The 16,869-nt window shown below is 50.1% G+C and overlaps 1 protein-coding gene across 3 annotated transcripts in view; it reads right to left on the reverse strand.

Moving 5' to 3' along the window:
• Window positions 1-16,869, reverse strand: part of CPNE5 (copine 5) — a gene marked incomplete at its 5' end in the record, with an annotated part of 92,115 nt that overhangs the window by 43,061 nt on the left and 32,185 nt on the right. For 2 of the 3 annotated variants that reach the window (XM_081246687.1, XM_081246686.1), the window contains 6 exons: window positions 2,193-2,256; window positions 2,544-2,594; window positions 4,731-4,790; window positions 6,565-6,641; window positions 6,856-6,895; window positions 8,343-8,446. In XM_081246687.1, the coding sequence (XP_081102813.1) occupies window positions 2,193-2,256; window positions 2,544-2,594; window positions 4,731-4,790; window positions 6,565-6,641; window positions 6,856-6,895; window positions 8,343-8,446 (396 nt within the window). Of the gene's footprint in view, window positions 1-2,192; window positions 2,257-2,543; window positions 2,595-4,730; window positions 4,791-6,564; window positions 6,642-6,855; window positions 6,896-8,342; window positions 8,447-16,869 lie in introns of those variants that run through there. The other variant, XM_081246688.1, reaches the window with a different exon arrangement.

Below are 16,869 nucleotides of genomic sequence, written 5' to 3' on the forward strand. Positions count from 1 at the left end.
TGGTTTGGTCATTGTTATACTGCCCTGTCCTAACAGTTCTGTGTCTTATTCTCCAACTGGAAGCCCCTGAAAGCAGAGTTTGGGACACTACAGCCTAGTCATTAAAGACCCTGGCTCTAGGACCAGACTGCCTGGGCTCACATCTCTTCTACTCAGTGGCTGTGTGACCTTGGGCAGGTCCCTTAACCTCTCTGTAAAATGAGGACCATAATACATCAGATATTATAATACATCATTCTACGGATTACATTACATATTATAATACATCAGATAAATAAACTGATACTATATACCACTTAGCACAGTGTGTGTCTCAGAATAATCGCTCAATTAATATTGGCTAACAATTTATACGCCCATACATACCAGTAGTTCTCAAAGTATGGACCAGGCACACCCAAGGGAGTCCACGAGGCCAAAGCTATTTTCATAATAATGCTGATAAGACATGGAGTTTTCTAGAAGTTATCCAACAATGATATCATAACAGATTGACTGCAGAAGCTGATATGAAAATCCAGCTCTTCTGTTAAGCCAGACGTTAAAGCAATTTTTTTTAATATAAAGCAAAGCACTCTTCTCAACAAATGACTTTTATTTTGGAAAATATACTTATTTTTCAAAAAAGATGTTACTTCTGTTAACCTATAATGGGTTAAACTATTGTTATTTTTAAATGAATTAACACATAATTTAAATTTCTTTTTTTTCTTTTGGCAGCACTGTGCCGCCACATGTGGGATCTCAGTTCCCCAACCAGGGATTGAACCTGCACCCCCTACAGTGGAAGCGCGGAGTCTTAACCACTGGACTGCCAGGGAAGTCCCTCAATTTTTTTTTTTGTTTTTTTTTGTTTGCAGTACGTGGGCCTCTCACTGTTGTGGCCTCTCCTGTTGCGGAGCACAGGCTCCGGACACGCAGGCTCAGCGGCCATGGCTCATGGGCCCAGCCGCTCTGTGGCATGTGGGATCTTCCTGGACCGGGGCACGAACCTGTGTCCCCTGCATCGGCAGGCGGACTCTCAACCACTGCGCCACCAGGGAAGCCCAAGTCCCTAAATTTTAACTTCTAATATGGTAAATACTGATAGATAATGGATACAATAGTTATACTGCCTTCCCGGGAAGGTCAGAAAATGCTGTTTCTCCTCATCCCTCCCAGGCCCTCTAATCTGAGCTGGATCCAGCCCCATAGGAAGCTGAGTTCCCAGGTTACCCCAGAATTGGTCTTGTGCTCACACTGTCACTGTCTCCTCCTTTTCTCCTTATGACACTCTACGTTCTCACCTGTGGCTCCTAATTAACCTAAGGGGCATGCAAGCCTGGGTAGTTTAGGGGAATAAGCCTGGGTTTCAGAATCAGGCTGACCTGGATTAGAACCCTGGCTCTACCACTTATTGTCCTTGAACAGGTGATTAGCCTCTCTGAACCTCACTTTCCTCATCCATAAAATGGGAATAACAGTGGTTACCCTATCTCTTAGGATTGTTGTCAGAAGTAGTGATAACATGTAAAATGCCCAGACATTGACAGAGAGAAACTATCATCATTACTGCATTTTATCAACATTATTAGTTATTGGGTCCCCTGATCCCCTTCTTGGGTGCTCGGCTACCTGCCAGCTGTCCCCATCTCCTTCTTTTCCACAGTCCCACAGAAGAAGCAAAACCAAGGGCTGCCTAGGATTGCAGACTCTGGCTTCCCAACACACACACACACACACACACACACACACACACACGCACATACCACATGCTCTCTTTCCCTCAGCCCCATGCAGGGGTGTCACCCTATTCCAGAGCTAAAAGTGAAAAATGACAACTAAATGCCAAGCGCCCAGGCTCCAAGAAAAGGCCCCTCTGTTGCCAGTGTCAGTGCCAAGGCAGTCTTGGCTCAAGGACAAGTAAGCGGTGGCCATGATGGGGAGTGGACCAGGGCTCCCAGCCCAGCTCTGCTGCTGACTGTGGGCGAGTTTCCTCCTGTCTCTGGGCCTCAGCTCAGCTGTAAAAAGGGAAGACACCTTCTAGCTCCGATGTTGTGGACTTCTACGACAGCCAGGTCAGACTGAGGAGCCCTGTCTTCCCCGAGTCCCTCCAACGACACACAACGGTCACAGAGAGGCCAGCTTGCTCTCTGTCACTGCTTCATCCCCACCCCCACCAGGTCCTGTCCTGGAGTCCCTCTGCCACTCACCCTGCAGTTGCTGAGCTCCTCAGCGGACAGGATGATGGTGCCACATTTCTTCCCTGGGACACCACTGGGAGAGGAGAAGATGAAAGAATGGAAAGTCAGACAAAGACAGAGCTGCAAGCCTGAACTCTCCCTGAATCAGCCCTCTTCATCCTCCTCCCGCCCCCCCCCCAACCATCCAGCAGATCTGCCCCAAAGCCCCTAAGAAGACACAGTCTCCTGTGGCCTAGGGCACTGCTTCCTGGGCCAGGCCCCCAGGCCTGGAGCTGCCCCGCCCCCTGCTCCCCAAAAGCCCGCCAAGAAGGGTACTGTCTGCAGTGAAAGTCCTATAATTGGAAAAGCATCCAGACTCACCCGGAGGCTTCCAGACCAGTGGTCCTCAAACTTTCCATCCAAAGACCACTTCTGTGGGCAAAAGACCTCGTGGGCTAGCCACCCCACCCTGCACCCAGCTGATCCCCAGAGTCCTGGAACATTCCAGCTCTGAGCCACTCTGATTCATCGTAGGTGGGAGAGCAGTAAGAGGGGGTAAAGCAGGAGGACTGGTATACTCTTGGTGGCAGCTTGCCGGGCCCTCTCCCATGGCTCCCTCCTCTTAAACTTCTTGGCTGGGGTCTCTCTGGGGGAGAGAGATCCCGGCCAACCATGTGCCTCCTCTGTGAGGGAGGCAACCAGGACATGAAGTCAACCCACCCAGAGAATCCCCTCTAGGAGGGCAATTCCCAGGGTGGAGCTCTACCCAGGGGATCTGCGCTACCTCTTCCTTTGATCAGGAGGGCCCCCTCCCCCAGGCACCAGCCCATCCCACTTCGATTGTTTAGGACTAACCCAGGGGGGTCCCAGTGCAGCCAGGGGCCACTGGGAGGGAGAAGAAAATGGCATGTTGTCCAGTAGCTGTGTGACTTTGGGCTCACTACTACACCTCTCTGAGTCTCAGTTTCCTGGCCCATAAAATGGGTGTAATTGTAGCATCCATTTTACTAACTAATATGCACACACACAGTGCCTGGCACAGAGAAGGCCCTCAAGAGCACCATTTCTCTCCCTGCCCGGTTTCCTTTACAATTGTGCAAAGCTGATAAAATCCAGCCCCACACTTGTGCCAGCCTCAGGGCCACCAGCATGTTGACTGTGGATCACATTTTGAGAACCATTGATGGAGCTCTCCCCAGTGCCAGCTCTTAAAGGGAGAGGTTCTCAAACAGGGGAGGCATGGGAGCCGGCCCTGAAGGCTGATGAGACAGCCCAAATCTCTCCAAATCAGGTGAGCAGAGCAGGGGCTGCATCTCGAGGTTCCCCTGCCATAGGCAGGTGGCGGTGCCTGACAGCTTGTCCCCCTACACTTGGGCAGCTGAGCTGAGTAACCCAAAGCCCCTCCCTACCTCCCCCGCCCCCCAATCTGGCCCTCCTTGCTAGTAAAGATTGATTTGCTTGACCAGGGAGATAGAATCCTCACACCAGCCTCCTCTGTCCAATGGTTCTCCATCTGCTCCTCTCTTTGCCTCTTAGCCCCTCTTCTATTTCCAATTTTTCCTTCCACGCTCTCAAGCCCCAATCTGCTCCCACCTGCTCGCTCGGCCTCTCTCTCTCTCTCCCTCCCTCCCTCCCTCCCTCTGGTCTTTCTTGCTCTCCCTTTCTGTTTCTCTCTCTGACTCCTGCTCCCTCTCCAATTGCTGCTTCTCTACTCTTCTTATAAATTAGCATCCATATACTTCCTGGGCTGTGAGCATCCCTGGGTCCCCTGAAGGCCTCTTTCCCACATCCCGCTAGTCTGGTGGCCAATCCAGCTGCTGGGACCCCAACTTCTAGGAGCCCTCTGCAAAGGCCAGTGGAGCTTTGCTTACTCAGCCAAAGTGCTCATCTCCAGAGGCACCTCCAGGCTGGTCCCCCAAGCAGATGCTCCCTACCCTGGCTCCCCCACCCCTGCCAGGTGAGGACCCTTTCTCCAACCAGGAGGGGAAAGGGAAAGAGTGGGAGGGTCTTGGTTGCCATATCTGCGTGAGGCCAGCCAAAAGCAGACGTTCAGGGTGGGGGCTGGAGGAACAAGGCCAGCCCGCCACTGCTGGTAAGCACATGTGGAGGGTAAGGATTTAGCGGAACCTACTCTGTGAGCAGGCTGACATCCAGCAGTGGAAGCAATGGAGAAGAAGATGGGGAGGAGATGAAGAGAAGAGAGGGGAAGGGTGAGAGGAGGTGGGAGGTGGAAGAAAACTGGCCGGGGGAGAGGAAGGGAAGGAAGGGTGCCCAGCCCCTGCTGATTCCCAGAAACAGCCCCTACCTCTAAGCCCCACCTTGCTCCCTGAAGTCCTATGAGCCACTGGGGCTGGGGATGCTGGAGCTCTAGCCTGGACGGGGGGGAGGGCCAGCTGTGGAGTGGCCCAAAGTGCCACTTTAGGAGGGACCCAAGACCCTCTCTGTGTCCCTGACCAGGGCTGAAGGCACAGTGGTAGGAGCAGGGACTGGGCCAGGACTCTGAGGCCCCCTCTGCAGAGCTGGCTGAATGTCTGAGGACTCCAGGGCTAGAGATGTCTGGTGGCCTACCCGTTGGATACAGCTGGCATGGGTTTGCCTGTCCTGGAATTCAGGCTGAATGCTCCTATTCTGTGGAGAGAGAGAGAGCAGGTCATGAGCTGAGTATCCCCATCCTGAGAGGCCAGAGCACTTGGCATCTAGATTCTTGGAGACAGGTTTCTGTTCTGGGTCAAACATCAAAACAGGACCAAGAGCCACAGGTCAGAGGAAGGAGAGGTCTTCTTCCCAAACCTTGTTGTGAAGCCCTGGGCAGCTCCACCCTAGGGGTTCTCAAAGTGTGGTCCCCAGGCAAGCAGCATCACAGCCCCTAGAAATGTGTTAGAAATGTAAATTCTCAGGTCCTTGCCCAGACCTGGGGTTGGAGCCCAGTAGTCTGTACTAAACAAGCCCTCCAGATGATGTTGATGCCTGCTACAGTTTGAGAACCTCTGCTTTACCTCTTTGAGCCTCAGTGTTCAGGCTGTGAAATGGGGAGATTGCTGAGATAATCACATGAGGCCATGGAGACAAAAGACTGTCTGGTTCAGAACAGATGCCCAATGAAAGGGAGCCATTCATAGGTCTAGCCTGGGAGACAACTAGACTTAGACACATGAAAACTTCATGTGTCTTCAGTGGGGAGAGTAGATCGCCCTCCTTCACCAACACCCAGCATCTCGACATTTTAGATCCCGCTTACCCTTTAAGGCTCCTCCCACTAGCCATCCCCTATCCCAAGTCTTCCTTGATCCCTGTTGAAGGTGTGTCCCTCCACCAAAGGAGGGTCAGGGGACAGCACAGACCCAAATAACTCATGTGCATTTGATCCAGGTAGTGGGGAGCTGACAGGGGCCGACACAAACTCACTCCCGGGACCCCAAACTCTATAAACTTCAGAGCCCCCAAACATAAGTTTACTCCCTGTTCTCAATAGATGATAGCTATTTATCACTATTTTCTGTGAACCCAGAGGAAGAGATGTTTGGGGGGACAATGAGGCATTTCTGGGGACCCTGAAGTTACCACACATTTACTGGGGGTCAGAGACAAGGGCCTGGGAGACAGACCACCCCCCCACACACACACAATAACACATTCTGCAGTTATTGATCACGGTGAGGGGACAGCATCCAGTGTGAACTTGGCAGAAGCAAGTGGGGGGCCTTTCTCCCCACCCTGCCCTATGACCTGGACACTTATCCTAGTGTGCAGGCCTCTCTTGCCTGGGCCCTACTCCTGGGGCTTCCTGAAACAGGGACAAGAGAGGTCACCCCATCACCTGGCCAACCTGGCTTGTCCCTGAAGCCACCCTCACGCTCCACTGTGACAAGACTTGGGACTCCACATCCCAGAGCCTGCTCAGTGTAATAGTCTTCCCCTAAAAGCACTTAAAACCCTATGATGCAAGGGCAGGGTGGGATAGGGAGGGCCTCACCATGCCCAGCTCTGGCCTCACAAGGCATGAACAATCTGAGGAATACTCTTTGTGAGTAGATCCCTGGGTTCAAATCCCAGCTCTTCTACTTCCTAGCTGTGTGGCCTTGGGCAAATCAATTTCCCTCTCTGGGCTTCAGTTTCTTTCCCTGTACAATGATGGGGTGGGGTGTGGGAGTGGGGTAGATAGTATCTCGGGCCATGCTAAGGAACATGGGGTTCTAATAACTGAGCCAGGGTCCCTCCAAGATAACTGGGTTAAAGGCCCTGCAAGGGCAAGGCCCACGAGGTCTCCTTATTTCCGATTGTCTGTTATGACTGGCTGACTGCTTTGCCCCTCCCCTGAGCCAGCCCTCAGCAAGGATGAACAGGAAGTTGGCCCATCACTGAGGAAGCAAACCAGACAGGTCCCACTCCCCTGAACACTTACGTGAGGGACTTCTCCAGGCGGCTCCCAGGAGACCCCACAATCTCTCCAAGGGTGCAGAAGGCCTGGCCCAGAAAATCCTGCACATCCAGGGTACAGAAAAGACCACTGTCACCCACTCTGCTCACAGCCATCCCACCTCCTCCATCACCCCACCCCTGGAAGTATGAGGGCTCTGAAATGACAGGATGCAGCATCAGACACATTCTGTGTCACATTGAAGCCCAAGGCCAACTCAGAGTCTGGCATTTAAGAGACTTTCAGAATTGCTGGGCAGGCACTGGCAGAACTCACGTGTTTGGATAAATCAGGACTCTTGGAGTCAACATCATATCTGCAGGGAACAGAGAGATGGTGAAGGCAGCTGGGGCATCCTGCCCCAAATTGCCTGGATTCTTGAGCTGAGCCAGGACCCCTGCTCCCCCAAAACCAGGCACCAACACAGTGGATATTTCTGGGAGTAATAGCAGGGAGATGCAAATGGGAGCCTGTCTAGTCTGTCTCTTGATCTGGGTGGTAAATGGATATCAAAATGCGTCATTGGGGTAGCGCTGTTAAGAGTTGGGCACTTCACTGTATATAAGTTATACCTCATTAAAAATTGAAAAAATAAAAGAAACTTGCTCTGACACCCTGGCTGGTTCACAGATACCCGAGCCACCCTGCTCTTCACTGACTGTTCTCCCATCTTCCCAGCTAAGGCTCAGCTGCCCTTGGACTTCAGTACCTTCCCTTTGACCTTCTCTGATCGGTCCCTTTTGCCCAGGCCTGCCCAACCTGCCCTCAGGCCTGAGCACTCAGGAAAGAGGGAGGCATGAATACCTGTACCTCAGCCCGCCACAGGCAGCTGATCCTGCAGCTGGGCACCTCTCTTCACCTGGGGCTGACTCAGCCACAGCCTCACTTGCAGCCCTTCCCTCCTGCATTCCGCCTCTACTCACACTGGCCATCTCTGCAGCCAGTCATTCTAGGTACAGACAACTCCTACTGAGGGGCAGTCATCATTGTGCCAGTCCCCTTCCCTGAGCACTTTCTCTCTCCAAAGTGTCACCAGGTGACTTCCCTACAATGGGCTGCATTGACTCCTCTGGGCCTCAAGTCCTCCTAAGTCATTTCCTTTCACTGCATTTTTTTCCTTTGCTCTCTCAGGTGCCAACCCCTTTTCTTCCCCACTCAGTCCACAATTCTCTAGGGCACAGTCCTTTCTAATCACCCTAGACCCTGAAAAAACAACAAAACACCACTCCTCCACCTGCTCCTCAGACTAAAACCCCACCATCATCCTTAACCTCAGGAGAGGGGCACTCTGCATCTTTGTGATAAACACACAGATGCTTTGAGCCCCATCAGCCAAGTTACCTCTGCAGGAGGGGAAACTGGAGGGGACCCTCTCCCAGAACAAGTTTTGACAGAGGGAGAGGTCAATGGGGAGCTGGGGGGAAAAGGGCTCCCCAGCATTAGAGCTGGGTTGCGCCAAGATCTTCCCTCAACACCCCCCACCCCGGAAGCAGGTAACTTGCCCAGCACCCTCCCACACTGAGACAAACGGGGGGGGTGCCTTTGTTCCCCCTCCCCACCTCCTTTCCACCTCCTGATGAAGGTGGGGCTGGATTCAGCTAATTGTCACGTTTATCCTGGGCCAACCCTGGGTTCCTCTACTATCACAGCTCCCCCCTACCTCCCCTCGTGAGGAAACTCCCGCCCCACTACAGGTCCTGTAGCCCCACCTCCCCTCCATGGTTCCTTCCCCAGCTCCATCCTCAGCACGATCTTCTACTTACAGGTCAAAACGGAGGTTCTGCTTCTCCTCGAAGAAGTAATCCACGATGAATTTGCGCACAAAGTCAGGATTGAGTGTGTTGTCAATGACTTCAGTGCGTCCGAACTACAAGAGGAGATGGGGCGTGGATCTCACGGCCAGGCTGGTGGAACAGGGGAGCACTGGGCTCGGAGCCCCTCAGTCCTGAACCCGGTAATGATGGAAGCCACGCCTCTCCCAGCTCCTGCCCCCACCCCCCCATCAAGGGGAGAGCTCCCACATCTAACAGTGGAAGCCGTCCACCTATGGCTCCAATCTCCATTGTCACTTTATTCTCCCTTTCTCTATATAGGTTCCTCTCAAGTGAGATGGTTTTGATACCTGGATACCTGAGCAGGCCTTTCACTTGCTCACCTCACTGCCTTTGCCTCCACCTGGCCTCCCCTTCTCAGCCAATGGCACATCCTCCACTCCTTCAAGGTCCGTTGCTAATGCTGCCTCCTCCAGGAAACCTTCCTGATTCCTCCAACCAGAGAATTACTTCTCTCTGAGCCACCACTGAACTTGTGCCACCTCTATGACCACCTGCCTTCTCTGACTGATTCCGCATTAGGTGTGTATTGATTTGATGCCCCAATTGTAAATGCAAGGCAGAGACAGGGACTGTGGGATCTTTGAAGGTCCCATCTCGTGGTATTCATGCCCTTGTGTAATCCCCTCCCCTTGAATGTGGGCTGGAGCTAGTGACTCACTTCTAATGAAGACTGGACTAGAGCACAAGTCACTTCCAAGGTTATGTTATAAATGACTATGGCTTCCGTCTTAGGCTCCCTCTCTCTCTTGCTTGCTCACTTTGATGAAGCCACATGCCATGATGTGAGCTGCCCTATGGAGAGGCCCATGTGGCAAAGAACCAAGGCTATCAGCCAACCCACCCCTGAGAATCTAAATCTTACCAAAGACCACTGAGTGAACTTAGAAGTGGATCCTGCCCCAGCTGAACCTTGAGAAGACTGAGGCCCTGGCCAACACCTTGACTACAGCCTTGTGAGAGACCCTGACATAAAGGATTCCACAGAGCTACACCCAGATCCATGACCCTGTTGTTTAAGTGGTAAGCTGTGGGCCAATCTGTTACTCAGCAATGCATAACTAATTCAGAGACTTAACTTTCTTGGTAACCCCTGCAACATATACACTAGAGTTTGGCACACACTGGACACTCAATAATTAAATCCCATTAAACTCCCTGAATGACTTAAAGTAAGTCACTCCCCATTTCTGGGCATGAGAATTACTTAAAGGGTTTGTTAAAACATAGATTGTAGGTTCTGATTCAGTGGGTTTAGGATGAGGGCTAAGAATCTGTACTTCCTTTTTTTTTTTTATAAATTTATTTATTTTATTTATTTATTTTTGGCAGCGTTGGGTCTTCGTTGCTGCGCGCAGGTTTTCTCTAGTTGCGGCGAGCGGGGGCCACTCTTTGTTGTGGTGTGCAGGTCTCTCATCACGGAGGCCTCTCTTGTTGCGGAGCACGGGGTCTTCAGTAGCTGTGGCACGCGGCTCAGCAGCTGCGGCACACGGTCTCAGTTGCTCCATGGCATGTGGGATCCTCCCAGACCAGGGCTCGAACCCATGTCCCCTGCACCAGCAGGCGGATTCTTAACCACTGCGCCACCAGAGAAGCCCAGAATCTGTACTTCTAAAAATGCAGGTGACACTGATGTTGCTGGTGCAGGGACCTCCCTTGGAGAACCACTGGGCTAGACTGTGGTCCACAGGGCTGGGAGCTCCCAGGAGCCTTCCCATGTCATGGAAGGGGGACAGTGTGGGCACTGTTCCGGGCTACCAGTTCCATCAAAGCAGCTCTTTTACGTCTTCAATCCACTAGATATTTTTGGTGAGATTTTATTTTTAAAAAGGGACATGGGTCTAAAAGATAAAGTGTAAAAGCACTGTACACTCCATGATGGTAGGGCATGATATTCCCCAAACTAAACAAGATAGGCAGACAAAATGAAAATATTTTAAATAGGTTGTCAATCATTCTTAACATGTTTCCAGTTGTCTGGGACATAGCTAGGTGTCCCCTTCTCCCCTGAAGTAAGTTAGAAACCTGCAAAGAGAACCTCCCACCCAGGGCGTTGTGGGGTCATCTGGGGAGCACTAGATTTGGCACCTTCCTGCCCTCAGGCCCACAGCGAATCAGTCTCTCATTCTCATCAATTCCATCAGCTAAATCTCTCCCCTCTCCCTGCCTCCTCTGCCTTGGCCTTGGTCTGGACTCTTCATTTTCTTGCCTCAATCACTGCAATAGCCACCTCCTGGCAGGTACCCCAGGTAGGCCAGTCGCTAATGCTTAAGGACTCAGCTCCCCGGAAGTCCAGCTCTCTAACTCCCACCCCTTCCCTTGCACTCCCATAATCCTCCTCATATCCCTATGGCTGCACTCATCACAAGACCTAATAATGATCTACTCTTTCCATCCCACTAGACTGAGCTTCTCAAGCAATGGGGGGGGGGGATCCAAGTTTTCCTCATCTTTGCAGTTCAGGACCTGACACAGTGTTTAACAGAGTCACAGGCTCACAGTCCCACATGATTATAGCACCAGCAGCTGCAGTAAACACTTCACACCGTATTACCTTATTTAATCCTTTTATGGCAGTCTTCCCTATTTTATGGATGAGAAAATGAAAGCACCAAAAAGCCAAGTAATTTGTCCAGGGTCACATGGCTAATAATTGCTGACTTCAAGGCGCAACCCAGGCATTCTGGCTCACATTCTCTAAGCCATGTTGCCCTACATATAAGGTCCTGAGGGCAAGGACAGCAGAAGCCCACTGCTCCCAGTGACTGGTATACAGTAGGTACTCATTGTTGAATGAAGTAAGGTTGAATGAGGAAATCAATGAGAGGGTCTGAGTCCCAACTTCATCACAAGCTGATTGTGTGACTTGATCGGAGACTTTCAAAGCCTCAGTTTCCTCATCAGAAGATGGAGAATAATACTCGTTCTGCTTGCTTCTTAGAGTTATCCAATTCAATTCAAATATGAATTCAACAGTTTTTAAGCACTTATAAAGTAGGCCAGGCAGTGTGGTGGGTGCTGAGTTACAAACATAAATAGAACACGAATCCTGTACTTAAGGACTTCTCTATCATAGGTGGGACAACTCAAACACAAATAACTACAATACAGTGTGACAACACTGTTAACAGAACTATATACAAAGGTCTAAGGCAGGGTGCTCCCCCCTAGCTGAGGAAGTGTGAAAGTTATTAAAATGTACAAAAAAGCAGATCACTGGGCATCCTGTTTCGCGTAGTAGTCCAGGTATCTGATTTCATAGAGGTCTGCATCGTTCATTATCTCTGAGCTACTTTACAACTCTGTAAATTATAGAAAGCATAGAGTAATGCAGATGATTTTATCCATAGAAATGCAAATGGATTTTCCTCAGTGGAATGCAATTGATTATTTGATTATTACCCTGTGGATACAGACCAATTTTGCAGCTATTTGTAAATTCATTTCAGCATTCCTGATTTCATATATGTGTGTGTTGTTGGAATTATTTGAACCAGTTATAACATCTTTCTGGGTCCCTCATTGATTAATAAGTTGCATAAATCTTTGTCGTGTGTTCATTTTATATTTCTACGGGAATCGTGATTTTATCTTTAAAAAATCGTATCCTTTAACAGGAGATTTTAAAAAATACCCATGCTTGGAATTCCCTGGACGTCCAGTGGTTAGGACTCCGCGCTTTCACTGCCAAGGGTGAGGGTTCAATCCCTGGTAGGGGAATTAAAATCCCACGAGCCAGGAGGAGTGGCAAAACAAACAAACAAACAAAAAAACACATCCACGCTCAAGCCCTACCACAGGCCAATTAAATCCGAATCTCAATGGGTAGGGCCTGAACAACTGTATTTTTAAAAAGTTTCCTACATGATTCTGAGATGCAGATGGAGTTGAGAACCACAGATTCTCAGTAGGAACATGGTAGGAGGAAGGAAGAAAACTAACATTTACTGAGCCCCTTACTGAATGCTTAGTAGATCAAGTGGATCATTGAATTATCTCATTCAATTCTCACAAAAACCCTGTGACCATTTACCCATTTTACAAGTGAGAAAACTGAAAATCAGAGAGGTTAAGTGACTTGCCCAAGCTCACACAGCTAGGCACAGCTGGGATCTAAACCTACGAATGTCTAACTCCAAAGCTCATTTTATATTTATATATATATATATATTTTTTCTTAATTTGAAGATCTAATTGGCTTTATTAAATGACTCACGAATCGGGCAGCATCTCTTCTAGGAAGCACAGAGATACTCCCCAAGGCTCATTATATTTTTACTTCATCTAACTGCCAAGAGTCCTCAAGCATTATGAAAGCCAAATAAAGATGAGGTTTACTTCACAAGAATTTATAGAAGCCTCCCTGTGTGCAAGGCCATGTTAAGGACATTGAGTTGAATAAGACTAGGTTCCTGCCCCACCCCACAAATTCCATAACGATCTTATAACCCTGGTTGCAAAAGAGTTCCTGCATTTTCCTCTCCTGCCCTTTCTAATTCTTAATCTCGCGTGTCTTCAGATGCAAAGAAAATTTCTCCTAATAGCTTTCTAGAATGTAGACTATTCCAGGAAAACACCCAGGTTCGAGAGAATCCTCTCTTAAGAAAGGGACCTACCTCCTCCTCAATGCACTGCCTTCCTCTCTCAAACACAATAAAAAAATCCCTCCGGCAGTATTTTATATAAACCCCAGCCCAGAAGGGGCAAGTATTCCTTTGTGCAGCCTTCCATCTCCCTCCACTCCCGGCAGAGACTCCAAGGAAAACACCCATTAGGGAAGATGACAGCGCTGCTTTTAAAATGGCACTTGAAGCTCAATAGGGGGAAATTCCCTAGAGATTGATCTCTGCTGGAGAAGAAAATGGAGTTCCCCTGGAAACAGGACATGGAGGGGGACTCCAAGGGCACCCAATATCTCCTAGAGCAGGAAAGGGGACAAGTGAGCCTGGCTGGGCGGTGATAAATTACCAGGACCAGGGGTAATTAACATATATGCACATCCTAAACTACTGTGAATGAAACCTTAAACCCAGGGACTTACTAAAGATGTTTTATAGCCTTCATTACTTGGGCTAATAACAAAGGAAAAAAATGTGAAAACTTGGATTTTAAAAATCCAACAAGCCACTGGGTCCGTGTCAGACCCAATTTATATCCCTATTAATGACGGTCAGAACACAGCTGAACTGATGTGTTTTTTTAAAAAAAAGGAAAAATTAATTTGGTTGTATTTCGTTCTACATAGAGAATTAGAGATTTCAAGCCAGCAGGGACTTGGAGAGATGAGGTTTTAGCAGCGGGAAGCACACAAAGGCACGAGATCTGACTCTGCTAAGGGGGGCTTGGGGAGGAGGGGAAGGTAGGTTAGCCCCTCACCACTGGTAATCCTGAGCCAAGCCAGCCCTGAACGCCCTTCCAGGTCCCTGGAAGGGCCTGTCCCTCCCTCCATTCCATTCTGAAGCCCTTTGTCCACACTTGGTCTCTAAGGATGGGAGGGGGCCTGACACTGCTCAAGTCTGGGGCACAGACCACCAAACACTGGTAGGCACAGGAATTCTCTGATTAACAAAGCTGCAGGGAAGCCCAAAATCTGCTTTGTTTTACCAAGTGATTCTGATGCAGAGAACCCTAGAGAATTGTTGGGTAGGTGGCAAGTGTGGACTGGGGAGGCTGTGGTGTGAAATTGGCGAAGGGGCTGAGCAGTCGGGGAGGTGAGGGGACTTTGACCCCAGGGGCTGGGACAGCCTCCCAGAGAGGAGAAAGTACAAATGAGAAATAAGCCTGGAAATTAGGGTATTCACCCTCTGAAAAGCTTACTTCTTGTCCCTGGCAACAAAACCCAGTGGGAAAAGCTCCTGACATGTCACAAAAGATGCTCCCAAGGGTTCCTAAAACCCCTATGACTAAGTCCCAAGAATATCAATTAAGCAGCATTAATTACATATCATCAGTTTGAGCGAGACCCTCAAAGGGGAGGCAGACTTGAAACTTCTTTGAGGACTAAATTAAGTGGCTCCCAGGGGCTGTGCTACACATAGAAGTCGAGATTTATGTGGGCAAGTGGGCAGCTGTCCCGCCAAACTTCCCTGCGACAAGGGCCAGTGCAGGGCTGGGATTGAGAACCCAGGTCAGGCAGTAAGGTCTTCCCTTCCCACATCCAACCACAAGGTCGGGAAGGGGCAAGCCTGTGTCAAGACATGGGCCTCCTGACCTGCAGGAGGCACTGGGCTGGCAGTTAGTCCTAGACTGATTTGGAGGCTTGTTCTCCGTGCTGGAGAGTCTCCTGCTGCCGGCCCACCCTGCCCAGCTCCTTCTCCGTCCTGCTCTACATTCCAGGAGATTGTTTCCCATCAAACTCCATCACCTGGTTCCCTTGCTCTGCGGGTTCCAGTTGGGTTTGGCCAGTGGGAGGCACTGGCAGATGGCAGATGGCAGATGGGAGATGGGAGATGAGAGGATGTGGGCTACTTCCTCCGTCTCTGGCCCAGTCTCAGCACCATGGTTCTGGGAGGGGCTGCTCCCCCCACACCCACCACCACGCTCACCTCTCACTCACACACACAATAACATTGTCTCCTCCCACTGCCCCTTCAAGCCCGGGTGGAAACAGCTCCCTGTTGTTGCCAGGCCCTGGGTGCTGCACTGTCCCTGTGGGTGTCCTCAACCTCACCCGTACCTTTGAAAGAAATCCATTAAATCTCTTCAGTGAAAACAACTGAGTAGAATTCTCTTTCCTGCTGGGACCCTGACTGATATATTTTCTCTCTCACAAACACATTTTCTCTCTCACAAACACATTCACACACTCATACCATTTCCAGCTCACCTGAACACAAACCAAGAACGGTCCCCACCCCCACCCCATTCTTCTTAGACATGGTAACATTCATGTCGCCAGTAAAGTGTGTGACTCCTGCCCATGCAGCCTAGGTACCCAAGGTCTGTGACAGCCCTCTGGGATGCAGGGTCCCAGCCCAGCCACCCTACCTGTGGGCCTTGGTGGGGACTCTCGGGGTCCAGGGCTCTCACCACAGCCTCTGCTTTGTAGAAAGTAGCCATCCCAGCCCCATCCACACAGATGCCAGAGAGCCCAGCAGGGAAGGGCAACTGCTAGATTAGAACCAGCTCTGAGTGGGCTGTGACACCCTGAAATTGAATGCAAATATCTGTACATGTCCTCATTTTCTGGGGAGAGAAGCCATGGTTTTCACCAATTTCTCAAAGGGAAGCAGAAAGCTTTAAGAACCACTAATTCTAGCTTTGGAAGGCAGATCTTAGGGGTTCCCACATAAGGCAGTAAAGTGAAGTAGTTAATAGAGCAGTCTGAGGCCAGGCTTCCTGGTTGCAAATCCTGGCTCTGCTATTCCCTGGCTGTGTGACCTTGGCCAAATCCCTTTGTTAGGGAACCATTGACTGAAACTGCCCACCTTGGCCAGGCACCATGATAACCACTTGCGTAAGTTTCTTGCAACAGGAGGTCCTGATAAGGAACATGGCGCTGCTGCTGAAAACTAACTGGGAGAATGTGGGAGGGACCAAAAGGAAGGAGGAGACGCCAGCCCATAATATGTCCTACTAACCTCCCAGAATCCTTTCGCTGGAATCCATCTTGGCTGAGAGATGCACGCACCACCAGGAAGGACCCTGAGTCAGACCAAATCTGGACCAAGCAAGATGACTGGCCAGAGACAACCCGGAAACTAACCCCATTACCATAAAACCTGAGACTGTAAGCCACGTGGCAGAGCCGTTCTCCTGGGATCCCTTAGCCTGCTGCTCTCCACCCAGGCGCCCCATCCCAATAAAGTCTTTTGCTTTGTCAGCGTGTGTGTCTCCTCAGACAATTAATTTCCCAGTGTTAGCCAAGAGCCCACCCTTGGGCCCTGGAAGGGGTCTCCCTTCCTGCAACACCTTCACCTCTCTGCCTTAATTTCCTCTTCCATAAAATGGAAATGACCATTTATCCACACTTTATAGAGTTGTTGGAGGCTTAAATGATTTAGTGTATGTGATATACTTAGAAGAGAGCCTGGGACATAAAACATGCTCTGTAAATTTGTGATTCCACACTCTGGTTCTTTATAAATCCCAAACCCTGGCCCAGCCACCCAGGAAGTATATATCTCCCAAGTCTCTGAACTCAGCCCTGTCTATGAGATGCTCCTGGCCCTAACCGCTAACATTTCCTACCTACCTTCCATGCCTGAGAAGGTTTCTATCCTCCATCTAAAGGGGTCCTCTGTGCTTAAGTCCCCTGGAGGTCCCAGTTCTGTGTGGTTTCTCTCCAAATAACTTCCACATATAGGGTAAGGCTGAGGGGAAAATTCAGGGCTGGCCCTTTGCTCTTACAAACTAACTGCTCCATTAAGATCAAGGCTCTGCCCTCCCTGTGGGCTCCCCTCAACACCTAGCAATGCCCCAGGCCTCAGTTAGAAAAAAGGCAGTAGAATGTGTAAAT

Source organism: Mesoplodon bidens, assembly GCF_964165515.1.
Source record: "Mesoplodon bidens genome assembly, chromosome: 10".
NCBI classification, from domain to species: Eukaryota; Metazoa; Chordata; class Mammalia; order Artiodactyla; family Ziphiidae; genus Mesoplodon; species Mesoplodon bidens.